Source organism: Poecilia reticulata, chromosome 11, assembly GCF_904066995.2.
Source record: "Poecilia reticulata chromosome 11, P_reticulata-male-v2, whole genome shotgun sequence".
Lineage (NCBI taxonomy): Eukaryota > Metazoa > Chordata > Actinopteri > Cyprinodontiformes > Poeciliidae > Poecilia > Poecilia reticulata.
This window is the reverse complement of record NC_088840.1, coordinates 15,007,004-15,034,822: the sequence shown is the minus strand read 5'-3', so window position 1 is coordinate 15,034,822 and position 27,819 is coordinate 15,007,004. Positions and strand designations below refer to the sequence as shown.

The 27,819-nt window shown below is 40.9% G+C and overlaps 1 protein-coding gene across 1 annotated transcript in view; it reads left to right on the top strand.

Moving 5' to 3' along the window:
* The window catches only part of jarid2b (jumonji and AT-rich interaction domain containing 2b), a 112,621-nt gene that overhangs the window by 70,696 nt on the left and 14,106 nt on the right, over window positions 1-27,819 (top strand). The window contains exons 4-6 of the mRNA XM_008422063.3: window positions 7,305-7,528; window positions 17,122-17,340; window positions 21,510-21,754. Of these exons, the coding sequence (XP_008420285.1) occupies window positions 7,305-7,528; window positions 17,122-17,340; window positions 21,510-21,754 (688 nt within the window). The remainder of the gene's footprint in view (window positions 1-7,304; window positions 7,529-17,121; window positions 17,341-21,509; window positions 21,755-27,819) is intronic.

Sequence of the window (27,819 nt, the reverse complement as noted above, 5' to 3'; positions counted from 1 at the left end):
TTGAACAGCTGAGTAAACGGTGGCTTTGGTTAAACAGATGCGTCTTGTCAAGATTAATACTCTCTTATAAACATACATGCACTCTTGCCCACATAAACACATGCGTTTGTGAGGCCCTTGTGGGGATGAAATGAATCCAGGCGCATACACGCTCGTGCTTGTACGGAGCCAGCTGAAGTGAGGTAGCATTTTTATCAGGACCATGTGGGCCATCTGGAGCCAATTAATACACCCCCTAAGGTACGGACTCTGGATCAGCGCTCCTCTCATCAAACTTTAACCTTTACCATGAGAGGGGATACAAAGTCTGATTGTAGTTCAGGCTCATGCCAGTATAAATCATATGGTTGGAAGCTTAAGACTCTTCTTAAGTCATGTGGATCGGGTTTCTGTGAAAGACTTTAAAATACACGGCAGATTTTTTATTATTTTTTTATTCTATAGCGTAGCTTAACGATTAGATGGGCTGTTTTAGGTTCTATTGGCTGAGCACCTAACTCGGCTTTCCATGTTTGGCTTGCACCTACTCAAGATCAGCCTGCTGTTTCTGCCCCATTGAAGGTGTACCGAGAGCGCTTTAAAAGTGCCACAAATTGACACGGGGGCAAGTAGCTCGTGTTCCCCCTTGCTGCCCTTATCCGAATATCTTGTTACAGTGGTACAGCAAAGGTTTGAAACCAAACCACACAGGCTGACACACATGACCGCCAGCTCTGTGCAGCTGAGGATCCAGGCCATGCCTATCTGGGACGTGCCGTTTCTGTAAACTGTAATGACATATCAGGTATTTAAGAGAAATGTCTTCAATGTGTTAAAATTAGGTACAGTCCTGATCCATCATTTAACGAGCAGGGCATCTGGCAGTGTATCGTCCCATCTGCTGCATGATTAAAGTCAACACCACGCAAATGCCTGAAAGCTCAGCTAGCTTTGGTGTTGGATGGTGTACATTAGTATTATGACTGCATCCTACATTTCATGCTCGCCAAAGATCAGAAAATTGCAGTTGCTGATTTTTTTTTTCTTCTTTTTTTCTTGGCAGTGACTGATATTTTGTCCTAGATACAACGGGGCAGCTTTACATTTTTGTGCATAAATCTAACTCAAACTAATTGGCCAAACGTTTTGGCAAAATTTGTGTCTTGCTCCTGCTGATGTAGTTATGTAAAATTGTTTGTCATGTGCTAAGTTAATGCTAGCATTTTTTGCTCTCTGTCTTAATATAACTTGCCTGTAAAACCTTTGTGCACGTCCCATCTCGAAATACATTTTTATAGAAAAACTTGTTCTGCTCCAGAATCTTAGCATTTTGCTTCAAATATCATAAGATTTATTACTACAGTTTTAGCTGCTTTTAGCATAGATCTGTATCATGGGGAAAGAATAAGGTCACATGACACAGCCAGACGGAGCTGCAGCAGCCAACACTGTCTCTCCTTCAGTAAGAACAGTATTTTAAAGAGTTGAGACTTTTTTTAAGCAGTGGGAGATGAAGATCAATATGATTTTGGGAACTGTCTACACTATAAAAGGGTTTGGGGGCATTCTCAGTTAAAATAAACCACTTGAGTTTTTTTTCTCCCCATCACAAGAATGTTCTTGATTTCAATAAACGTACTGCTTTATTCATTGGATAGTATTGTCAGTAGCCAATATTTGATACTTTTAAGTGTATTCTGTTTTTATATCACATTACATATTAACTCTTCAACATAAGCCCTAACAATATGCAGAACCTGAAAGAAAACATTTTCAGTGTCAGCTTTTCTGTCTCCACTTTAATAAACTTTCACATGATCTATTTCAGTCCTAGCTAATCACATATACTAGTCTTATAAAACTAAAGCATGAACCTCTTTTAGATCATCAGTATGTTGCACCTGCATCATTTTGTTGATCAATTTATTTCTCAGATCAGATGGACACTGGAAGGTCATGCATTGGTGCTGCTGCTGCATATTTTCTTTTTACAATATCACTACATCACGCAATCACATATTACCCCCTCAGAGTCCTCCTGAGATTAATCAGGGGTGAAATATTGGTGGGTGGACTTCATGTATCCAATGACTTTTTTCCCCTATCCTATTCTTAAATTTGCTAGTGAGTCTCCCATCAGGGTTATACGTCATGTGGTTTATTAAATCGTTTGTCAGTTGTAGTAACAACTGAACTCAAATTTACTTCTCAGTCATCCAGTTTCACACACGCTGAATTTTGCTGGTATGCTCTGGCAGGCCGGGAGACATCGGCTCTCTGTTTACGATGCTGCTTCTCACACTGAGGATTAGGGGTGTGCACCTAAACCTCTGTTTTTGTTAGCCACAGAAATCCGTGGTGAATGCCGGCCACCTTTTCAGAAAAGAAGCTCTGCGAAGTCTTGCAAGTCTGACCGCATGTGAGGAGGTCATGTCGACTTAGCAATTTCTACAGAAGTGGTTGGGAAAGAAAAAAAACAAAAACTGATCTAGAGGTTTTACTGTTCAAGTGTTACTCACGGCTTTCTCAATTTTCATTAGTCATTCATTAGTGTCACATGTTCTGCCATTGTTTGCAGGGATTGTTTGCTGGTAGGATCATCAATTCTTCAGCTTTTATCCCTACTGGGAGTATGTGTATATTATTAGACATGAGGACAGGAAAATGGAAAGGGGTGGAAGATGAGTGGATTAGAAAGGCATGAGTACGGACATCCTGCAGTAATCTCCATTTCTTTCTCAACGGATTGAATCTCCGTTTCCTCTTCTCTCTGCCTTTTCTTCCTTGTTCTTCTAAATCAATGCGATCAGTTTAATTTTAACCCACGCGTGTGCCTGACCTTCCTTCTATGGTGTCTTACCAATAAGTATACCATAGATCATCGTGCTCGGGAAGGGGACGTCCCCTGACTGAGACATATACAAGCAAGTCGCCAGGGCACACAGTGTGGGGATTCAGCCCCACTCAGTGTGGGATTATGTTGCCACCTGACTCTTGGCGCAGTGGGACAACTTACAAAAAAGCCCCATCACTGCAAATTATCTCCGTGCTGATTTCTGAGCGCTCACTTGGACTTTGCATTCAATGTATTTGCAAATCAGACGCAGCTCAGCAGTGATTTATTTGCTGTACTTTAAGAAAAACAACAACAACAACATAGCTAATGGATTTTAAGGTGTTAAATAGATGTTACTGGTGTTTTTATGCTCCTCTTTTCGTCGCACATTAATTTTTTACCTCGGCGTCTGATATTTTCATCCAAGAGCTGTCACCTTTGAAATAATTACTTGTTGCCAGAGTTGTAGTCTCCGCGATACGAAGCGCTACGGCTTTATTTATCTAATCAGCTGCTTTTATATTCTCCGTAAACCCCTCGTATTATCACATCATCAGCGAAGCAGATCCCTTTTTATTACCTTTTATTCAGCCGGCTTCTCTGCCGCCAGCATATCATTAAAAGGAAGAGACGCAGTGAGAACTGACGCTGCATATAAACAATGTGCAAGAATAGAACCCAGTCCAGTTTCAGGAGAATTACCTGAATGTGCTGCAAGCTAAACAAGAACTTTTTTGGGGGGGATCTGACACTCTCTTGTACAAGCCGGCGTTGGGTGTCTAGACAGGATGCAGTAATCTCATTGCTTTATTAGCGCCTCTGTGTTTCAGTTCTGATTTTCTTCCTCCTTACAATTTCTGGTTGTTGTCATATTCTCTGGTTTCCTTTTTTTTTTTTTTGTTTGTGTCAAATATTCTCCTCCCTTCGCCAATCCTCCCTTTCTCTTTTAAGCTGATAAATCCCGTTCATCTTCGACTGAAGCCATAAAACTACCCAAAGAGGATTTTATACACAGCTGAGTCCAGCCTGTGCTTTAGTCACTAGGAGCATTGAGGAATCATTTTGATACATGCTGTGCTTTTTATGCCTGCATTACGTGCATGGTGATTTAAAAAAGATTGATATTTTATATGTATGCGCAAACAGTCACATAATTACATGCAGACACAAGCAGCAGGCAGCAGCCAGGACATTTCAAAAGGGGAAGGCCTGCAAATGCACGAGGCACATTTAGTTGATATTGATGTGCTTTTTTGTTACCTTTTTACAATTACTCTGACCTGTTGTGCCAATAATTATAAATTAAATTGTGTAAGAACAAAACTATGTAATTTGTATCCATTGCTATTGAACAGACCTGCTGCCGACAGTGTAAGGTGAGCCTACGCTGCCAAAGCAGGAGACAGAAAGTGGGTTTTTTTTGTTTTTTTTATTGAGCTAGTTTTTAGTAAACAAGAGGATGAAAGTTTAATTAATGCATAAACAGCCATAGGAGAAAACAAACAAAAAAAATCCTCAGTTGCGTAATTCTCCGCAGTAGCTAAATAAGCAGGTCCAGTGTTTGTTAATGTTGCATTCCTATCGAGATCCAAAATGTTTTGCTTGAAAGCAAACAAAAAAAAAATTTTTTAGCAGTGGCTGGGGAGGGAAAAGAGACATCTGATGTATTGACGTCTTTTGTTTCCCCGTGTTTGTGGGAAACTATTATCACATATCTTGGTTTTAGTGTTTGTAATTCCCTCTCTGTCTATTTCCTCTCCTTCCTCCTCATTTATCTTTAGTGAACACTCTCTGACCCCATTCTTACAGTCACGCAAACCTCCGCGCTCCCAACTTCCCGTCTGCCTGTCTTGCCGCCCCCCCACCTTGTACCGCTCTTCTCTCCTGTTCAAAGCTCTCGTCTTATGTTACTAGTGTCTGTCTTTTTAGCTTTACAGTTCAGGATTTTGGTTATTTTCTCAGGTTAGTAGCCTTGTTGTTGCCTCTACAACAAGAAGGTTCTGGGTTTGAATTCCGATTGAGGCAGCTCTGTAATAAACTTTGGGGATTTACATTTTTTGATCATAACCTTGTTTGTGTTCAAATATTAAAAGATGTTGGGGTAGACAAAGTACAAACAATTGTCTGGCCCTCCTACTGTTGAGGTTCGGGCAATGTTTGAGCAATCATTTCTCAATTTCTCACATATTGAGCCCATGTCAGGGCAGGAAATTGACACGTTTTAACTCAGCACTGTTCTCTGATTGGAGTGTAATCGGAGCTCTGAACCTCTCAGCGGCTGCTCCAAATGCACCACGAGTGTTCTCCAGACATGATCCTATCTCCTGTTACCTTGGACCGCTCCGCAGCAAATTGACAAATAACACCAGGATATCATATTGCTTTTATCGCTGCTCCTCAACATTTATAGTATAGCTCACGCACTTGCTCGCTCTCGCACCCGCCCACACACACACACACACGCACACACCCCTACACACGTTGAAGCAGCACTAATCGATTGAGGCATGCATTCTGGTCTGTGTGGCCCCTGATCGTCTGGGACGTTTGTACTTTGTGTGTAACCGCGTCCACATCCAGGTGTGTGAAGGAGACATTGCTTTTGTTTTCCAGGCACATGCTTTTTTTTTTATTTTTTTTTTTATATAGTCTGCTCTCACTCTTGCCTCGGCTGACATGTACTGAGGAATAAAGTGAGAGGAAACCAGCAGAGATATTTTGAAGGCTTTGTGTGCCAAGAACAATGTAGAGGCAGAAAGGAGTAAGTAGGTGGAAACAGACAAGGAAAGGAGATGCTTTCACCTTCACCACAAAGTATATTGAAATGGACAGAAGCAAAAAAAATAATAATTCTGAGTGCAACAGTGTGAGCATAAGAAAATGGTGATGTCTGGGATGCGTTTAGCATGATTGTCAGATTGTTTGCAACATTAGGTGCTGAGGGATGTAGACCTTTTTTTTTTTTACTGAGCTTTTAGTAAGATTTGTATTGCAGCTGAGCCTCTGTTTCATCATCCACTTGAAAGAAGGATAACTACTAGCATGACGGAGGGAGAGGGGTTGCTATAGTCAGGCAAAAACCAAAACACAGACTTGTCTTAACTTCTGTAATACAGTTGTCATCCAGTAGATGGATCAGTGGTATAGTTTTTAAATACAAACCACCTCATTTATCAAAATATACCAAAATTATGTCCATCTGGGTTGGCTAGTGATGCTCATTCCTTGACCGGGAAAGTAGCTAATGGTTTCTTTGAAAGTTGGTCAGTGACATCATCAGCAAATCACTGAAAAATTATTGGTGCAATTAGCCTGCAATTGAAATACTGATTGGAGGACGAAATGAATAATGCTTACAGGAGTGAGAAAAAGTAACTGTAAATATGCTTAGAGCCACAAACTTTCTTCTATTGATTTTTTTTTCATGTCATAATTTTAACTTTCCTCTTTTATCCAAAATTTATGCAGCAAGTTTGGTTTAGTTTGTATGTATTCAGTTTTATGTTTAATTTGAATTTTTGTTAATGGCCTACATAGTAGTCATTACAAGTCTCAAAAATACAAACATTTTTAACTACAGTTTTGCAGTTTTTGTACACAGTCTACTTTATTAATCCAGATTGATTAAAGATGGACAATAACATCACATTGATTGCAGAAATTTGGCAAAGAAAACATGAAAATTAAATCCCACATTGACTGTTTGGAGATCGGTCAGAAGTTGCTTTCCACTTTGAAAAGACATCAGGATGTTTTTACATATCAGATTCTCTAGACGTCTCTGATAGCAGGTGGAAATCTCTGGTTTGTGGGTCTTTGGTGAGATTTGCTGGAGGAGTCAAAATCCTTTCTGAATAAAAAGAAAACGTCACCAAGTTGGCTGATCAAAGCAACTGTTGCGAAATAAATACTTTCTAGATTTATTTGTTGTCGGTGTTTTCCACAGACACTAGTTAGGACTGAACACGGGTTAAATGAGTGAGAAAATCAGTAAGTTAGCAACACACAAGTATTTCAGAACCTGCTGATCTGCTGGGAGTTTCAACTATAATCATCGATCCACCAAATGTCAAACTTTATAGTAAACGGGCAAAAAAAAAACAAACAAAAAAAAAAACAAGTTCTGTCATGTTTCTTAATGAAATGGTTTATGATCAGCCTCCACTCTCACCACAGTCTCTATGTCTAACTCGTGCATGGCAGTAACAGAACGAAACTACATGCCTGAGACTGTGCTCCTGTAATTATCTGTGTCAGTTATAAGCAAACACCCACTCACTATGCTAATGTCAGCTGGTGAGAGCCTGTGTCTCCAAGTTATCACAATGATGAACAGATATGGGAATATTATCAGTATTTTATTTTATTTTTTCCACAAACTGAACATTAGGTGCAATTGCTTTCATCGTCTACTAAAATAGGTCTTAATATAAATTTGTACAAGAATTCCTCAAAAACTTCAACTTTTTTTTTTTTCTCCCCCTCTTAGGCCTCGACTCCAGGCTCAGCGGAAGTTCGCCCAGTCGCAGCCCAACTCGCCCAGCACTACGCCAGTCAAAGTGGCAGACACAGGCAACGTGAACGGCAACCTGTCCGCCGCTCCGTCAGTGTCCCTCTCGTCGCTCTCCTCTTCCTCCCTGTCCTCCTCCATCCAGGACCTCTCGCGGCGCAAGCCCAAGACGGAGGACTTCCTCACCTTCCTCTGCCTCCGAGGTAGGCCTCTTGCACAGGGGAGCAGATGGAGACATGGTTACATGCACACCCCACGACCCGCAGCAGAATGGCAAGAAAAGCTGCAGACGCAGCTTGTTCTAATATTTCACACCGTTCCAAGTCGCAGGTGTTTATTAGGCAGGAGCCGCGCGCTACGTCTGAGAGTCGACAACAGTTTGTTGGCTGTTTAGCACGAAGGGATTGGTGTATAAGCAAATCAGATGCAACAAATAAGATTTAATTCAAGTTTTGATCGCATTCACCCAAGCATATACATGCACGCACAGATCCATGCACGTAGTGATACTAACTGCGTTCTTGCCTAAGGCTGAGATTATCCTGCATTTCATCAGCTTACACATCTCCCCCCTCCTACTTTTCAGCAACTGTCTGTCTCTTTAACACCCTGCCTATCACCCTCTACTATAGCAGCTGTTCATACATGGAGTATTCACACATGCACGCACGCACGCACGCACACACACACACCCACCCCGCTCTGCAAACACTACACAGGTTCATTGACACTGTGGCACACCTTCAATGTCAAATGAACTGTAAAAGCCACGGCACAGCTATTAGCAAGGCACAGCTGAATTTGTTTTCTCTGCGCGCTGCGTATTCTCTCGCACGGCGAAGTAGCGGATTGAGAACGGTTTTAGCAGGAAGAACAATTTGACACCAGAGAACATCAGTCGCCCGTATCACATCAGTGTCAGTGGCCCGGTCCCCGCTAGACGATCATGGTAATTGAAGTCCAGCTCTTATTTTCTTTACAGTTAATGAAGGTGTTGTGTTACAGCCAGAGTGGACCAGTCCGTTGTCAGATTTCCTCAAAAAACTTCTGTGTATTTTGCAGCTTTTTTTGTTGTTGTTTTTTTTGCAAAAGCTTCACTTACTAAATATATTTTTTTTCACTTGACATGTAGTCAAGTGAAAAAAAAATCAATGCACCTCACAAAAGGCTGCGTTTTTCTTACATATTTGGATATATTAATATTTAATAAAATCACTGGAATTACACAAAGGCCCGTTTACATCTGATGTGCAAGATTAGAAAATTGTTACCGAGCATTTTGAAGAAGGTTTGCTCTGTTTAGACATCAGCCATTATGTTTTTTTGTGCTCCTGACTATTGAAGAGAGAGGGGATGCAACGATGAAACCCAAAGAGCTGCCTGAGGCCTTCAGGAAGAAGATTGTAGCAGATTATGAGTCTGAAAAGGGAAGAGGTTTAAAGCAGCTTCAAGGAGCTTTGACACAAAGCATGTATGAAAAAGGGTGGACATTAAAGTCAACTGCCTATGTGCCCAAATCTGGACATTTTCCAACAATTCCCAAAAATTCCAGCAGGAGCAACCTTTGCTGAGTGTTGGATTTGAGCAATAAAATTGTGTTATCAGCTGTAGTTTATCAAATTCTCTCAAAATCACAAAAAGATGAGAACATTTTTTTTAGAATTTCCCAGGATTTCACACATTGCTTTCTTTTAAAGAATTTTAGATCAAGGGTTTTACCCACACAGAAGAGCTGATGAGCACAATATCTACCTTTTTTTAATCCTTCAGAAACCCAAATATATCGTCTTTATGACAGAGAGCATAATCTCAGTGCTACCCAAGAACATCTTTTTCTCAAATCATTTTAATTGACCTCTCTAACTTACAAAGTAGCACCAAAGAGGACTCAAAATGCAGGTGAAACTAATTCAGCCTCGTTTCTACTGAGATGTGTTGCACATATGGTGCTATTCTGAGCTGAATGCTCCCATTTCTGGGCGTCATTTAACCTCAGAGGGCTCGTTTAAATACGCATAATTGGCGGTTGCTAAATCTGACTGAAACCTTTCGGTGCCAAGAACCTTGATTCAGATTTACTGGCCCTGGTACGTTTTTTTTTTTTTTTTGAAGAATGCAGGCTCTGTGTGGAAAAGTGATTCATCAGAATCATTTTTGTTGCTTTCTAAGCTCACTTCTAGTCTGAGCAAGACGGATTCGCTCTGCGGCGCTATGCAGCTAATGCTAATGTCGGAGGAAGGCCGCTTGGCTATTAATGCAGCACTTCTCTGCCAAACATGTTGCTCCCTGCCTAATATTCTTTAGGTTTTTATGACTAGAAGTCTGTTATGTGAGGAGTTCTGTTGACATTTCCGTTTGCCGTGGTTTTTCAGCTCCCTTTTCCCTTTGGCCTCTCTGCTGCCCCACATGCAGAGATCCGTACCAAGACACAGGACATGGGAGAATGTCAGCGCAGCCCCTGAGGTTCAGCCTGTGCGCTCAAGCAGGGTTGCAGCTGCAAATGCTTATCTCCACCGTGTCCCTGCGTGCGCTCAGCATATAAGGATATCTGTGTTAATCTTAGTGACGGGATTCACGTCTTTGATATCGTCAGAAAGCCCTTAAAATCCTGTGAAAGACTTGAGAGATCTGCCCGTAACATCTGTTGGCCATGTTGCGGAAAATGTTCAGCGGTATCGGAGAAATCTAAAAAAATAAATAAAATCCATTCTCATCTTCTTGAAATCTTTTTTTCCATTTGATTTTGGCTTATTTTCTTAAATAAGTTGAAAACGCAGCGTGCGAGCAACATTTCTGCCGTGAAGCCTCATCAACGATGATTTCTGGGATTCCTCTCGGGTCAAACGTTCAAAGCAGTGTGTAAACACTCACCCCCCCGGACCCTCCACACCACCCCCACTCCAGTGTTTGCTTATCTTATCTGGCAAACGTTACACATCCACCCGAAAGGCTTCAATCCATCATTCCGGCTGATGGCTATATAAAAGCAGTCAGAATGTGAAGGATTAGTTGGTGATAAAAGTAAGAAGCTAACCTTTTTTTCCCCCAATCGGAGCTTTTAAATGACTATTTTAAGATCTTATCCAACTCCATGATGTGACTGGCGAAGGTTTAAATATTAAATGACAAAAGAAATGTAGCTTTTCCCTTTTTCGTCACTCTGATGCAACGTGTGGGTAAACCCGAAGAGTAATTTCTACTACAAAGACTGATGAACATCATGAATGTTCTCCCTCCTGCACTATTCAGGCTCATATTCTGCATTTATATTGTTTCATTTATAAATCCTGCAAAAAAAAAAAAAAAAAAGCCAGTGTGCAGAATGGGGCACACGGGCTGGAGTTGGTCCCTCCTCCATGTGCTCAGGAGGGTGTTTATGTGTGGTCCTCGCCTGTAGCCAGCCTGTTTATAACCATGGAGAAAGCCATTTGGGCAGTAGCCAGACAGTCTGCCTCTGGCCCTTTTGGCCTCGGGTTAAAGCAAAGGTGCAGCGCTGCTGACGGCACAGCGGGGGCAGCACTGAGGAGAGTGGAGGGAGTTTCTTTGACGTTAGACCAATTTAAACATGACCGATGAGGGGACGCAGTAGTATTTTGGATAATTTTGTAATGATTCAAACTGAATAATTGTCAAAAATCTCACGCCGAGGTTAAAAGATCAAAATGCAAACAGGGCTCCGTTGTTGTTGTTGCGGGTGTAATTTCCCTTGTACAGTGTGTGGTGTTGTGTGTGTGTGTGCGTGTGTGTGCGTGTGTGTGAGCGCGCGTCTCGACAGTGTTTATCCCTCTGGCCCCCCTGGGCTGCCTGCTCTGCCTGCCAACCCTATAGAGGTGCCTCTCAGGTTCAGGGAGGCCAATCCTGCTGCACTGCTAACATAACCTCCTAGGACTGACCCACTGAACCAAAGACCTCGGATTCCCAGGATGCGATTACACGTGTAACGTAAATATGAACGTATCGCATCTGAAGCATAGTGATAGCATAGAGATGCTGGTATTTAGATCATTTGGATATTTGGATCCTCTGAGTTGCTACAGTAGCCTCAAAGTAATCCTAGCTCTGAACTTTTTGTCACAATTCGTTTCAAACTCCCTCTACAAATCAGCTTACTTATGCAGGTTTTTGTGATGCACCAAGTCAGAGAGTGTTGGTCTATCACAAAACAAGAAAATACTTGTACTAATGTTTGAGGTTCCTTATGACAAAATGCAAATGACATGAATATTTTGCACGCCATAGATTGTGCAAAATGTTCTATGAACATGTGTTTTCTTTTATTTCCTTATGGAACAAATTCTTATTTACAATAACAACCTGGCGGGGAGGGCAGAACAAAAGTACATTTTTACTCCCAGGAATAGTGCCATCCATTGAAACATGTTTCTGTTTTGACGGCCTAATTCTCCCAGGTATAAGCCGCTTCCCCCTTGCTTCAATATTTGGATATTTTTAGGTTAGCACCTGGAAGCTGCACGTTTGCATGCAGTATCGGCGCTGCGTTATTATACAGTACAGCGCTGACTGATTCTGGCTTGTCCTCGAAAGCACGGCCCATTGTCTATGTAACTAATGGCTTTGCTAACAATAAGGAGTTTATTTTGGTGAACTCCCATTCTTCATAAAAATGATGAAGAGTTTCTCTTTTCTTGCCAGAAATCCTGCTCTCGTTTGTCACTCATACTTTCCCCCCAGAGAGCGTCCTTTCTTCTTGCACATGAACGTGGTTCTTATTTGTAAGTCATCACATCTACATGTTCCCATGGTGGCTAAACCAACCTGATTGACTATTAAAATTGTCCTCATTGTTTCACTCCCAGTTAAGGGGACAAAGGAAGGGTGGCTAGAAAAAGGAAGGGATTGTAATTATGCCACCCCACCCAAGAGCCCCGTTAAAAATGACAATCCTAATAGACTCTTTCAGACCTAATTATGACTTGTCTGGCTGGAATGAGGTGGATGAAAGCCGGTGGAATTGGGGGATTGTGTTCAAGCTTTGCTTGAGATCTCGGAAGTAAAAATGAGCAATTTTTAACTTTTTTTTTTTTTTTATCCTTACATGCATTCTTCTTTCTGTGTTTTCTGATGACTAACGGGTTTAGAGAATCGGCTCAGAAAAAAGGAGTTGAAAATTTTAGGTGATGACCACATTTATGTTGCACCTTCCCCCTTCCGTAGGATGACTGTGGTCAGTATCGAACCATAAAAGTAAGCTGAGGTTCCCAGGGGGAACCCATGCATGCCCCAGGGGACTATTGGGTAAAATGGTCTCTCCAAGTTGCCTTTAGAGTGTGTATGTGTGCATGGTTTGTCTGTCCTGTATGTCTGTGTTTCCTTGTGGATTGGTGACATGTCCGTGTTTTACTCCACTTCTCAGAGCAGTGAATTACAACCATTTAGCTAACGAATCCAGCCATTAAAAGATGATTGCACCAGTCTGTTTTCTCCCTCACTGTATATATTTTCAGCCGCTGCTGCACCTTTGATGACTTTCAGTGCTATCAGGCTTAGATTTAGCTACAATCCAGGAAAAACGTGACGCAATTCATGTTCCAGCATATCTTACTTAGCAAGCTATCTGTAGAGAAACTATGAGGGAAGTACATACAGGACCTTTGTTGGCATGTTGTCTTGCTTTAAATACAAGTTAGAACTGATGAGTTTAATTAAATCATGGATGTCCTAATCTGATTTTAAGAATAGGCTTGAGTTTACTGATCAAGGTTTTTGTTGTAATCGTATTGAGGTCCCTGACAAAACTCAACTCCCAGCTGCCATTGTTGTTGTGGTCTGTTATGTATTTATTTATTTTTTTTAGATTCTCCCTTTGATTTGGGCTTTCACTTTTTTATGGGGCCATTTTAAACTAAAATCAGTGACACAGGGATGGCTCAAACACAGTAGTATAAGCTGTGCATTTTTCTTTGTTTATCTTATGAGTTCAGGTTTTCTTTAATAACTTTTAAAATCTATTTTTCTCTTACCATTTAGGTTGATGTTCACATTGGATGAGAGACTGTATGGGCTGCTGCAGCTCCCAGTGTTTCTGTCATATGACTATCTTTACTGGCTGAACTGGATATTCCCCAATGTGATTTTATAATTTTCAAGGGAAGACACACATTTTCTTAATTAAGCCAGAGGAAAACTTTTCTGTAAGTTTTGTCCAGACAGGATTAATTGGAACCACAGCTAAATGTGTTAAATGTGAGCTGTGGGTGGGGTCAAATGGCACAGCTTTAAGCACAGCAGAGGATTGAACATTTTTCTCCTCTGTCCTAGCAACCTGCCTAAAGGATGTTCTTTTCTAATTTGTTTATTTGAAAAGCCAGACTTTAGGAGCTAAATTCCTGAAATAACACCAATTTAAGTGTTTTCCAAATAAAATCCTAAATATTGAATCTAAACTCATGTGAAATGTTCTTTATAGAAGCTTTGGCTGTCTTGCTCATTTTCTAATTCTAATTTGATTTTTAATTAATTCCTCATATAATGTTTCTGCTTATTTCAGGCTTTTTCCACATATATTTATGTAAAAGATGCATCTCTTTTGCTAGTCCTATAATTATTCCAGTACCCTCACATTTTTGTTATCTTAATGGGCTTTATATGTATAAAATGTGCAAAATCTAAGGAACGCATTTAGTCTTTCTCCAAAACAAGTATGCTAATTAAATAACTGGCTTAATTCATTATGTTCTATTTTAGATACTTTGTATAGTTTAATACAGGCCAGCTGAATTCAGCTTATTTCTCAGAGGCTTAACAATTATTTTAATTGGCTTATAATCACACATTACTTTCCATTAATGCGCTTTTAAACACTAAGACCCCCTAAAAGGGTAATAAAAACCACAGTAGTTTCTCCTGCTATGCTATCGATTTAGTCATAAAGGCCTCACAACTTAATAAAATCCACAGTTTCCTGCTCACAGCCAGATTTAATCAAAGCGGCAAGAACGTTGCATAACCATGCATTCTTGTGAAGTACAAATCGGCAATTACAAACACCCGATTATAAAATTAGAAAGAGGGGAAGAGTCTGTTCCTTTGCTTTTTTCCCTCTGTAGTGCTTTTCAATAAAAAAAAAGAACAGGGCGTGTTGCTGTTTTTTAATAGGAGATTCTGATTGTGGAAAAATCTTTGAAACTCCTCATAAATCAAGCATCTTTCCTTTCATTTTGTTTCGAGGCAGTTTCCCACAGGATTATTTTCATGCAAATGAATTGCAAGACGAGAGTTAAACTCAGAATGAAATGAACAACTTTATCTCCGTACGGTGACGTAAACCAACCTTTGTGTTTCCACCGAGTTTTTCCAGAAACTCCTTGCTTCGTTTCCCCACTTCTGCTGACCAGCTGGATTCTACCATTTAGCTGAAATGAACTCAGTCCAGCTATTATGGCTGCTGTTTCTCAGGAAGGCTCCTTTGTTTGCAACCTTTTGCTGCGATCTTTTTGTGTGGAATTCAAATGCAGGTGCACTTGACTCTTAAGTCAAAAACAAAACTACACAAAGATTAACCATCTTGTTTCATTTTCACCTAAACAGGGTTCAATACTCTGTGCTAATGATGTCAATATTTTGACGGTTCAAAGTGCTTTTTTTTTTTTCCTGTAACACTTCTATATGTTCAAGTTACTTTTAATATTTGTCATAACTCGGAACTTTTTATTAAAGTGAAGGTGAAATGCCATCAATTATTATTTATTTCCATGTTGTTACTGTTTGTGTTTTAGGATGGTAGGATGTTGGCTGTGTTGCATTTGTTTAGGCATATGATAGTGATGCAGTGAAGGATTGGGGAGTATTTAACTGAAACGGAGAAGCAATTTCAGCAGCTTGGTTGTTATATCACAGCGTCGAAATGTATATAATTTTGCTTTTAAGCCATAGTAGCAATATTGATATTGCTGTCAGCCCAAATTCTCACATCGGTGCATCTCTAGTTGTGAGTACACTGTTGGATTTTTATTTTATTTTTTTAATGTAGATTTTTCAATGAATACAAATCCCAGAACTAAAGGTAGTTTCTGCTTTTTAATAAGTGACATTTTTTAAGTTACTCATCATGGCTGCAATATATGAAAGTATAATTTCCGCCCCAAAAAAATGTTTTATTCTTGCATCTGTCGGACTACAAAAGTGTTTGACCCACTGATTTATTATTGCAGCATTATGGGATTTATTAATACTGCCGTTGGCTCTGTGACCTTTTGTTTGGGGCTTATTGAGGTAACGTTAGAGGCCATCTGCTGCCAAAAACAATTCACCTCCTTAGTGCTCATACTGAGCTGCATTTCTGAGAGATGACAGTGAAAGTTATGGGCTGTGACAGAAAAAGGAAAGCGGGAGAACATCGGCTTTCTTTCCCAATAGGGTCGGTAATTGACTTTAATCCTGTTTGGAAAAGTGAAAGAGACAGATTTGGGATTGGCTCTGCTGCGCGAGAGTTTCACAAGTAATGTGAGCACATGTACATTATGTCTGTCTCCGAACTGTCAAAAGCTGGAGCCTCCGTGGAAAAAGAAACCGCTTGTTGCACACTGTCAGTTTTCTGGACCCAATCCCAGCTATCAGTAAAAATGCGTTCTCCTTTTCCCTCCGCTCTGCGTCGGACTACTTTCATTGCAGTGCGGCGCCGTTGGAAAAAAAAACAAAAAAACAAGTTGGTTCAACAGAAATGCAGGGAAAAAACCACCAGAAACAATAGGCACCGAGTGTCAAATTAGAAATGTAAATTCTTCAAATGCAGCTTATCAGCAGCAGATTGGAAAATGCTAGTTGTGCCGGCGCATTCAGAAACAATAGAGCTGTCATCAGTCTAACATTGTGCCGTGCACGTCCTTGATTATGTTTGTGCGTTTAACTGTGAGTGTAACAATGGCGGCGCTCCGTTCCGAGCGGCTCGGAGAGCATCAATGGGCCACCAGCTGGGATAATAACAGATTAAAAACAGCAGCACAATCAGCATTACACTGAAAACCTCGGAGGGGCTTATTTTTATGGTAATGCTCCAACACTGATGTTGATGCATTTGGAAGATTTCAGATTACAATCAAAAGAGATACCTTCTTATATGCCGACAGCTGGATCGGGTTTAACATATAGACTTTTTGACTAAATCTGCGTTCAGGCCTCGTTTTCAGTTTCACTGGCTCTGACCTTGTATTGGGGTTCTTATGCAGATTTCAAAAGAAAGGAATTCAATTTAACTTTTTTCAGATTTGCTCAAGTATGAGGAAAAAATAGGTGAATGGAAACATTCAGATGCTGTTCAGTCTTTTATTGAAAAGTCATCGGTCTGTCCATCCGTCTCTCTATCTGTCTCTCCATCTCAAGTTTGTCCATCCATCTGTTAGTTTGCCCATTCACCAGTTCACCCGTCTATCCGTCAATTTATTCTTCCATCCTTCCATCCATTAGTTTATGCATCCATCTGTTTGTCTGTCAATCTGTCATTTTACCTCTGTCTGTCCATTCATCCATTCCTCTACTCATTAGTTTGTCCAACCAGCTGCTCTTGTGTCCATCCATCCTTTATTTTGTCCATCCAACCACCTTCCTATCAGTTTGTCCAAACATCCATCCTGCCGTCCATTAGCATTTATGTCCATTTGTCCATCCGTCCACTTTTGTGGATACGTTTGCCATAAATTAAAACTACATTTTTGTGTTCATACTTTGATCAGAGAAATCTACAGAGAATTCTGAAAGTTAATCTCATAAATTACATGATAAAACTTATAGGAACCCCTCTAATGTTCTTTTTTTTCATTTCCCCCCTCTCTGTGCTCAGGTTCCTCTGCCTTGCCCAGTAATATGGCCTATTTTGGAAGCTCCCAGGAGGAGGAGGACCTGGAGGAGGAAGAAGATGAGGAGGAAGAGGAGGTGCGGAGCAGCGCAGGAGTCCACACACAAGGTGCGGGCGGCGGCAGCCAAGCCTCGGCCTCCTCCTCTTGCAACTCTACACCTCGCAAGGGCAAACTCCCCGCCAGGCAGCCGCTCAATGGGCATGGTAAGGGCCAGAACTGGAGGTCGGAACAAAGCGCGCCATGTGTTTATGACTAACAAAATGTTGAGAGTTCACACACCAGACTGCATGTTTTTAGTTAGTGTAATGTACCACAAATATCCCGGTGAGAGGAGTTAATGAAGGAGAGAAAGACAGGAGTGAGGCAAGTGGAGAAGAGCTAGAAGAGAAAACAAAGAAGAGAGAACAAAAAAAAAAGCAGAGAAGAGCACAGGCGAAGGATTACATACCTTTAAGAATAACTAGAGCTGACCTGAAAATTCAGAAGCATGCACATGGATCATAAACAAACAAAAGACAGACGTGTAGTTCTTGTTCTCATTTGTGTGCACATGTTAGTCTGCACATGTAAGCAGATAGCTGTTCTGCTTTGAACCGTGGCAACGAGAAGCATGCTGCGTAGAGTTGCAGAGCAGTGCATCAATTCTTTCCACCCCAATTAACACTTATCTTACTAAGCCCTAACAAGGTGTTTATGCACATACTGCAACAGCTGGCCAAGACCCCAGACACACACACACACACATGCAACACATGTCCAGCATATGTACACCCCTAGGGGGCAGCGCAGACATTCAGATGAGTGCACACATTTGTGCACACGGCGCATGACATTTAGAAAATCCCACACAAGCAAAAACCCAAAGACCCCAGCATATATTTCTTATATTGATCTTATTGCATAGACTTAAGCTTATGCATCTAATTGACACTTGATAAATTTATAAGAAGTCTGAATCATATTAAATTTGCATTGATGGGCTGTTGTAAGATTCTCATGGTATGATAATTTTAAGTAAAAAAAACAAACAAAAAACATCTTATTTACACAGATTTTCCAACATAATCCAACTTCACCTTAGCTTATAATTTGATTTTACGAATAGTGTAGAAAGTGAATCTTTATGGGATGTCTTGAATACTAACAAAACATCCAGTTTTGAAATGTTGTTTCCTTAATAACAGCGATAGCTGGTGCTCTGCCAGATTCCACACCTTGAAGGTGATTTTTGCAACCATCTCCAGTTGGACAAAACTCCAGCCATTATTTTTTGTAGGTACAGGGGGTGAATCCTGTAACCTCAATATGACTTTTACATACATAAATTTAACCCATGGGGGTTTCTTCCATCCAATCCGATATTTTCAATGAAGCAGGGGCCGAGTTTCATATTTCCTCCCCCTTTCCGTCCCCGACTTTAACTCCTTTCTTGGTGTGTAAAATGTCTCTCCCCCTCAACCCCCTGGAATGTAGAGGAGTAAACTGGAGAGAGATTAATGGGATTTAGAACAAGGTGAAAACATCTTTTAGATTTGTGTGTTTGAACTCTCACATTGAGACTCGGGCTGGTCTCTTGGAAGCACACAGGCTTCCCTCATCTTTCCTAGATCACATGTAGCTAAAACATTAAACTGTACATGAAGTGCAAACAGAAGGACAGTAAAACCTGTGCGAACAGATCCAGACTTGCTCTGTGCACGAGGACAGCTTATTCTCCTTTTCTTATCTGGCACCCAAGCGGTGTTTGCAAAGCAACTTGGCGCCTTCGCTGTGATATGCTAAATAAATAGATAAGAAAGAAAACACACAGATATGCTTCGTAGGGGACAATAGAGACGGGTGAGGTTAAGGACACCAAAATGGACATTTGCGTATCCGGGAGCCGACGGCATTTAAAATGTACCTTGCTGAATTAGGATTTATCAAATGGGACAGTTTAATGTGTGTCTTGGGCTCCTGTCCAACAGGAAAGCTTATATGGACTCTTGGGGAGAAGAAGAGTGGGGAAGCCAAAAGGAGAACGTGGGCAATTGAGAAAAAGGAAAAATGAAAATTGGTGAAATGTTGAGAGATGTTTACTCAGGGACGTAGAGGGAGGCAGGAAATACTTTTACATTGTTGGTCATTCATCAGCACTCCCTCTTTCTGCTACCATTTCTCATTTTGGCCTTCTGCCATATTGACTTGGCTGAATTAAACAGCTTTTAATGGGTCCAGTTTTTTTTTTTTTTTTTTTTTTTTTTTTTTTTGCTGAGCTCACTTCTCAAAATGTCAAGAATTTTCTCTTTCAACAGGCGAGGGGCAACATGAGACCTCCGGACGCTCACAAGTGTTGGAGTGCGTGCACTCGTGTACTGTATGTCCTCTATACAGTCTGGCATCTAAAGGCTCGCAGAAACATGAAGTGAAAGCTGGAAAGAGGCCTATTTATGGTGCATGTGGCATCACCTACAGGTCTCAAAAACCCATTTTGAACCGGCTCATTGACAAGCAGCATAAAGACGTCTTCAACCACTCTGTAAATCATGCATATTCTAGCAAATTTGCCAAAAGTTTGTCACTCTAATGCTTATCCAGGTTTTTCCACTTGGTCGCTGTGGTTGAAACCCTCTGGAGCTTATTTACATTGACAGTAACCTGAAAAACTCACACTATGACTTTAATAGTATTCCTGCTTCAGGAACTATCCACATTCCCGTTTTAAAACTTTTTATGGATGCGATGCTAGCTTGTTGTACCCCATTAAAGTTTTTACCTGGGTCTAGAGGGCTAAATATCTTCTCACTCGTTGCTTGGTGAATTGAGCTGCTTATGAACGGTTAGCTCCTATATGACTGAAGAATAGAATTAGAATCAGTGTTGGTGCATTGCTGTCTTAATCTACTAATGTAATTCCCCAAATGGAACTTTGTACCGTGAGCTAGCTCAGTAGCCTTTAGCAATATGTCTTACCAGCAGCACTCCTTGACTTTTTTGTTTGTTTTGCCTTTTGGCATGTTACAACCCCAAACTTGTATTTTCTCAGAATTTCACGTGATGGACCAACAGAAAACAATCCAGGGCTTTAAAGTGAATGACTCAGATGTGTTATTTTTAAAATCTTTTGATCGAAAAGCGAGATATGCAGCCTTTTTGATGACTCCAAACAAAATGGCATTTACAGGAAAGCTGATGACGGGTGATCAAAAGATGGATAAAACTCATTGCAGTGCTGGAAGAAAACCTGTTAGAGTGCAACACGTATTCTACTAGGACAAAATAGCTGCTGAATTAGGATTCAGCTGTAATTGCAGCAAAATTGAGCTTGTAACTTTGTTGGTCTTTGTCGGTAAACACGTTAAGGTTCTTGGTTGTAACATGGCAAACTGTGAACAAGTTCAAACTGCAGTTATAAACAGTAATGATAATGATAAACATTTTTCTGCCCAACCAGTTTGCTCGCTCCACTGACTTCACTTTAAATTCCCCAAAGTACAGTGAGACACGGTTCCTTCCCCCATCAAACATCTTTATTGTAGAACTGCCTTCCAGCATTTTCTCTCTCTACCTTAAAAGCATGTCTTAAAACATTCTTTTAGCATAAAAGTTATAGTTGATGGTCAGTCCTTTACTCTGTTGGAGTACTAAGACTTCTGCTCAGTATCATCACCTTAATTCTGCTTTTTATATGTATGACGTATTAATATCCTGTTTTTTTCTATCATTAACTTTGTCCTTTTTCTTCTAGCAGGTATCCAAGCCGTAGCACGTTTGTGATTTTTTGTGTCTCTCCTGCTGTCCCAACCCCCAACTGGTCAAAAGCAGATGGCTGCCTACCCTGAGTCTGGTTCTGCTGGAAGTGTCTTCCTGTTAAAAGGGAGTGTTTCCTCTTCATTTTCATTGCCTGTTTCTCAGTGCATGCTCAGGATGGGGGATTGAATCGAATCAAACATTCGATGCAATCCGTTGGTTTGCCTTGCTACTGCAAGGCTGCTTAAAGAAATGCAATTATATGGAATTGGATTGAAGCAAATGGGTTCAAATTGGGTTATATTGGATTGAACTGAATTCGACTGGATGGATTTGGCCTCTCATTGAACTTAATCTGAACCTCAGTGCCTTGAGATGACCTTTTGCTATGAATTGTAGCCTCAGAAAATGAACTGAAATGAATTGAAAGAGTTCATCCTGTTGCTGCACTTTTAGAAGAGCTCCGGCTAAAATCCGGGTCTCTTCATACAGATGTATTTCATCCTATGTCTCTTTATTATTATTATTATTATTATTATTATTTATTATTATTATGTGTCGTGCTTGTGAATAGTCATTCTTGAATAAGTCACGAATGCTAAAAGCAACACCGCTGATCCATCTTTCTTCAATTCCTTTCCAGTTTTTAACAACCACAGCAAAGCAGGAACCAGGGAGAGTCCGAGGCCGAAGGCGGGCACACACAGCAGGGACTCGCCCGCTCCTCCACTGCCGCCTCCTCCGCCGCCTCCTCCGCCTCTACTGAGGGAGCGCAGCGAGCGGGCGGAGGCGCGGGAGCACGCCAGGGAGCTCCAGGCCCTGGCCAGCAGTCGGGGCACCGCCAACGGGTTGCCATCGAGGAGAGCGGCTGAGGAGCTACGGAAGCAGGTACGGTCTGGATTAAAGCTGCAGTGGGTCTACTGGAGACGGCGTTAGCAAGATGATAATAGAAGAAACAGATAAAGGATGCAGTTTTACAGAGACATTTCTGTGGTTGTCTATTAGTTTAGAATACAAACACTTCTCAGCACTTTAGAATACCAACACAAAGTAAATTTACCGTATTTTCCGCACTATAAGGCGCACCGCATTATAAGGCGCATAGAATAGACGCTACAGTTATGGTTGCCACCCGTCCCTTACTAAACCTATACGGGACGTGATTTGTTCCGTTCTCTACAAATGTGTATGTGTAATAATAAAGAAATGGTCCCCCAGTATTTTATATAGTAGGCTGCCCCAGTCATTGTTTCACTCACGGTGTTGGTGTTGCGATATTGTGCCCAACTGCTTTCTGGGTAACACAGACCAACCGACACGCTGCCGCCGCAGTCTCTGTCTCTCACCCATAGCTCTCACCCCTCCTCCCCCAAACTTTATTAACAAACCAGCGTTCTGACAACTATCCCAGCATGCACCGCGCACTTCTTCTTCTACGGGCGAAAATGAAGTCGGCGGCTGCTTACCGTAGTTGCTAGACCTGTTGTCGCTCAATATTGGTCCATATATAAGGCGCACCGGATTATAAGGCGCACTGTCGGCTTTTGAGGAAATTGAAGGTTTTTAGGTGCGCCTTATAGTGCAGAAAATACGGTAAGTTGAAAAGTGAAAGTCATACGTTACATAGATGAATTGTATGCAAAGTGATGTCTGTTAAGTGCTTATTTCAGTTCACTTTGATGATTATGGTTTCAACCTGATAAAATCCCAAAAATCTAAGTCTCAGATGATTACAATATTTCATAAGCCAAACGAAATAAGAATTTTTACACATTAAATGGTAGCCAACCTTTATTTCCATGTACTTTACAACCAAACCCTCTTTGTAGCATTAATTACTGCATTTATGCAGCTCTTGAACTCTTACAACGTATTCATTGCTTAACCCCCTGTCTTGTTTTAATTTAAATTTATTAAGTTAAATGGGACCACAAACAACTTGGTTGCATTTGTGACCAAGCAGATTTGGTCACAAACTCTGTTTTAGCAGGTGATTTTGAAGAGTGACGTACATCTGCTTCTAGTTGCTGAGAATAGTTGAAAAATGATCATCATCATCGTCAAAGAAAAAAAAAAGAAAAGAAAATAGGAGAAATGAATATAGCAATAGAGCCTTTACAGATCCTTTTCTTTTTTTTTCTTTTTTTACAAACTCAGACTTTGCTCATTTCAGTAAATGTGCCATGGTTAGTTTATTGTTGAGCAGGTAAAAATTCCAAGAAAAATGTTAAAACAAAAATAATTTTTTATTTTTTTTTAACTGCTGTGTAATATTTGTTTATGGCGAGTACTTTCAGCAACAATTTTGCGCTGCGTGGCAAAAACAAAAGCTTAGCATACATCGCTGCGTATTGAATCTGAATTGTATGCTTTTCAGTGTTTGACCTAATAGGAAAAAAAAAATTAAGTTGTTAGTGATTTTCTAATTTATTAAGATGCACCTGCATACTATCTTCAGAGGTTTTTGTTTCTTTTATTGTTAGCATGCTCTAATTTCTTTTATCCTCCCATCTGCTACATCTTCCATTCATCTCTCTGTATGATTAATCCCAACTCCTCTTTGCCTCTCTCTCTCTGTCTCTCTCTCTGTCTTTCTCTCTCTCTCTCACTCTCTCTTCCATGCTTTTTCCTTTGCTCTGCATTTCTTCCCTCTCTTTCTGCATGGTTCAACCTACCCTCTCTTCTGCCTCCTCTCTTCTTCTTCTCCTCCATCCATTGTGTCTGAGAGAGTAATGATTGTGTTTTGGCCTCCCGCGACTGCAGCTATATTTAGTAGCGCTGGCAGAGAGCTGCGAAAATCCTGCCTTCTCTCTTCGTGGCACTTAGCGGGTTTCAAGGAACCCCACAAAGTGAAAACACGGGAAAAGAAGGCCCGACGAAAGCGTCGGTCCGAAAACGGGCTTCGCCTTGTCACGTTGGACAATTAAAAGCGACTGTCTGCTGAGGCTCTTTGTTTTGGCTCGCCTTTTTCTCCTCTCCACCGTCTACATTATGATTCCCAGCCTTTTAAATGCCAGTCTTCATCCTGCTCACGGTTGCATGGTGCAGCTGCTAATGCACACTTAGACCCATAGTTTATGTGTTAAAGTGGTTGGTATTGTCCACTAAGAGCAGCAACGAATCTTAATGAGACCGACTTCCTGCCAAGACAAACTTTATGCTCATTTCCTAGCAGTCTGTTGGCACTCTGTGTGATATTAAGACTTACTTTACGTTACATTCTCCTCTCTTCCTATCTGTTCACTCATCTTCTTTCTCTTTTCCTTAATTTCCCCATAAATTAGTGCGAATAGTATGTGTTCACCACATGAGTTCAAGACACACATACACATTTATTCACCCACTGAAAATACATACACAGGCTCAGCTATAGCAAAGGTGAAGTGATCATCCAGGGGAAAAGCAATCCAGAGTTTGTGTATGTTCAACCTGAAGGGCTACATGCATTATCATAATGCAATTTGCTGCGACTCGGCTCTCGCTAATTTAATAGCAGCGCGTATCAACAGAATCCGTGCAAATTCAAAGGACCCTTCAAACAATAGAGTCTATGAGATTAATAAGACAAAATGCAGCCAAATTATGTCTTAATGTTGGCTCCAAGTTCTGGTATCGCACAGATTATGTCTTTATATATTTGAGGATGATATGAATGCCTCGGCAGAAGTATGATTTTGTCATCTGTAGAGTTCCTTGCAAAAAATATTGATACATTTTAAACTTTCGCATTGGATCGAAAGCATCAGCTTTACCACAGATTCTGAACTGGATTCATGTCTGGACTTTGACTGGGCCATTGTAACGGATGAATACGCTTTGATAACCACCGTGTTGCTGTTCAGGCTGCATGTTTAGGGCCTCTGTCCTGCTGGAAAGTGAACCTCTACTTAAGTCTTAAGTATTTAGAGCCTTGATAACAAATTTTCTTATAGGAATGTCCTGTTTTTAGCTCCATCCATCTTCCCTTCAGCTCTGACTAGCTTCCCTGTCCCTGCTGGGAAAAGAAGGAAGAAAAAAAAAAAACAGCATGTAACCACCCAGTTTAATGGTTGGGACGGTGTGTTCAGAGTATTAGTTTTCACCACATAAGGCATTTTGCGTGTTGGCCAAATTTGGTCTCATTTGACCAGAACACATACTTCTACTTACTTTCTGTGTCCCTTACATAACTTGTGGTAAACTGCAGATGGGCTTCTTTCAATAATTCAACAGTCCGGCCACTTTTCAATAAAAGCCAGATTTGGGGTATGAATAAATTGCAGATGTCCTGTTGACATCTGTAATTTTGTTGACAGATTTGGCCGCCTGGAGCTCTGGATCTCAGCAGCAGCGCCTATTTAGGCTATTGCTTTGTAACTAAGCTGTGCTCCTTGATCTTCATGGTGCAGTTTGTTCACTATTACTCCTAACAAACCTCTAAGGCCTCCACAGAACAGCTGGACTTGTACTGAAATTAATTAATTACACACAGGTGCACTCTAATTACTAATCAGTGCTCTAATTACTTTGTCTTCACAATTATGTGCTACTTTGTGTTGGTCCATTACATGAATTGAAGTATATGGTTTTAATGTGGAATAATTTTGAAAGGTTGAAGGGGGTAATACAGTCGTGGAAATGATAATGAACCACCCAATATCCAAAACATCAAAAACTAGCATGGAGCAAAGTTGCTAGAAAAACAGACACGTCACATCGAAAGGTCCCGATCATCGGCACTGATTGGAGTTTGTATTTTGTGTAACTTTGTTGCATCCTATGTCTTGGAATATGATTCCTTGCCCTATTTTTATTGGCCAGAAATCCTTGATTCATAGAAAACTGTATCATTACAGAAAATTCGGAACATACGAATGTAATTGTTTCCTCTCAAATGTCACAAACTTGCCATCTACTAGTTTTCGCTGTCGCTGTGAGAACATGTAGGAGCGACTGGCGAGACCAGATCTCCATGTTGGGCTTCTCCTCTCTTTCCCAGGGTTAAATTTCCTCTTTTCTTTTTCTACTCTCTATCTGGCCTTCTCCCTTCTTCTGTCTGTATTCATCCCCTCCTCCTGCTCCTCCTCTCTGGGCCAACTCCTGCAGATGTTGGTTATAACAAAAAAAAAAAAAAAGAAAAAGTCTTCTTGCAAGCCCTCAGCTGGGCTATAGCAACACATGATGTCATCTAGACCCTCCTTCCTCTCCCTCCCCTTCCTCTCACGTGCAGACGAAATCCTTTCTGCTTCTGTTTGCTCTTGGCTCTTGTTTTTCTCTCATTTGGTCTCATCGTCCCTCTGAGTCCTTTCAGATTTATATTGCTTTGTGTCTTTTTTTTTGTGCTTCTTTCTTTCCTCGTTTCCCTGCTTTCATTCCTTTCACCCTCTCTCTTCATTTACCAGACAGAGTAATTGCAGAAGAACAACCGGGGAACCTGTTAGGTCTCCCCCGATCAGAACAGGTCTGCTTGAGCCCCCTTGTGGTGGAAAGTGGGATTGTCAGTCTGAGCCGCTTGGTCAGCAAACCGTAGCTGGTTAGATATCAGTCAGTCTGAGCAAAGTTAATTAGTTTAGTATAAACTCCGTGAAGAAAAACAAACAGCCTGGAAGTTTTGGGTCATTCGAAAATCAGTCTAATTTGTAAGCAAGGCACTCCTTCACAATATTCATCACATGCTGATCAATTCTCCGCTTTATTGTTTGGTTTCTTTTCCCTTTATTTCACACCTTTCCAACACTCCCTCCTTCTTTCCTTTTCACCCTTTTTTTCCTCAACCATTGTGTGCATGTGTGTTAGGAGGAGGGGGAACTGATTGACGGAGGCTGGGTTAGGTTTCAGTGCGCCCTTATCTTTTAATGGCCCGGTCTTTGTGTTGGCCCCTGCCACCTGAGACGAACACAATACAATACAATACATGTGCACGCACACACACACACACACACACACACACACACACACACACACACACACACACACACACACACACACACGCTCTCACCGGCATGAATATGAGTGTGATGCGAGAGCCTTTCAAAGGAAAACCTGTCAATGGGCTGGCTGTAGCTCACCTCCTGTGGTGCCCCGGCTGTGATTGATAACTCCATCTCTACTTTCTTCTTCTCCTCACCCCCCATTCTTCTGTCCAAGCTCATGTAAACAGAGGAGCATAAAGACCCCGCAGACAAATTACAAGAACCCCAGAAACATTTCTCATGTCTTTATGAAATTCAAAGTACTCGTGCTGTGCTTTTGAACAGTGGAGAACAGAATAACAATCAAAATTTTTTATACTGGATATCATCAGCATAAAATTGGAAATATGTTTCAAGTTATTATTTAATTATGAGTCATAAGGAAAATATCAATTTGACTAAATAAGGCCTGGAACTGAACCTGTGCTACCCCATGGACAGGATCTTGGAGTTGAATACACCAGAAAGGCCTCTTTGTCCAGATGAAATGGTTCAGGAGATAGATTTTTCTGCTTTACCCATTAGCCTTAAAAACAAAAAACAAAAAATAAAACTTTAGATTTATTCACACAGAATAATCTAAAGGAAGGTAGAGATTCACTAAAGAAAAGATAATCCACAAGTTGGTGTGAAAGTAAGACATAAGATAAGAAAGATAAAGCTATGCCGCATTCTATGTGCACAAATGAGCGTCACTACAGATCCTTCTTTCCAGCAGCTGTTAGACTATATAGCCATTGCTGCTCCCAACAAGCTCAAACTCAGTGTTTCCATATTGTCCTACTACTGTATGTGGAAGAACAAGCATAAAAAGAACAAAAGCAGCAGGATAAAACTTGATCAAGGGAAATGAGGTTGAAATTTGCCAGACCCAAAAGAAGTTCAGCTCTAAATAAACTGGCTGTGGACTCTCTGAGCAAGCAACAGGACAACCACGTTTGTCCCTGAAACTCTCACTCACGCACTTCAAAACACAAGCAAGTAAAAAAGGCTAGTTTTGTT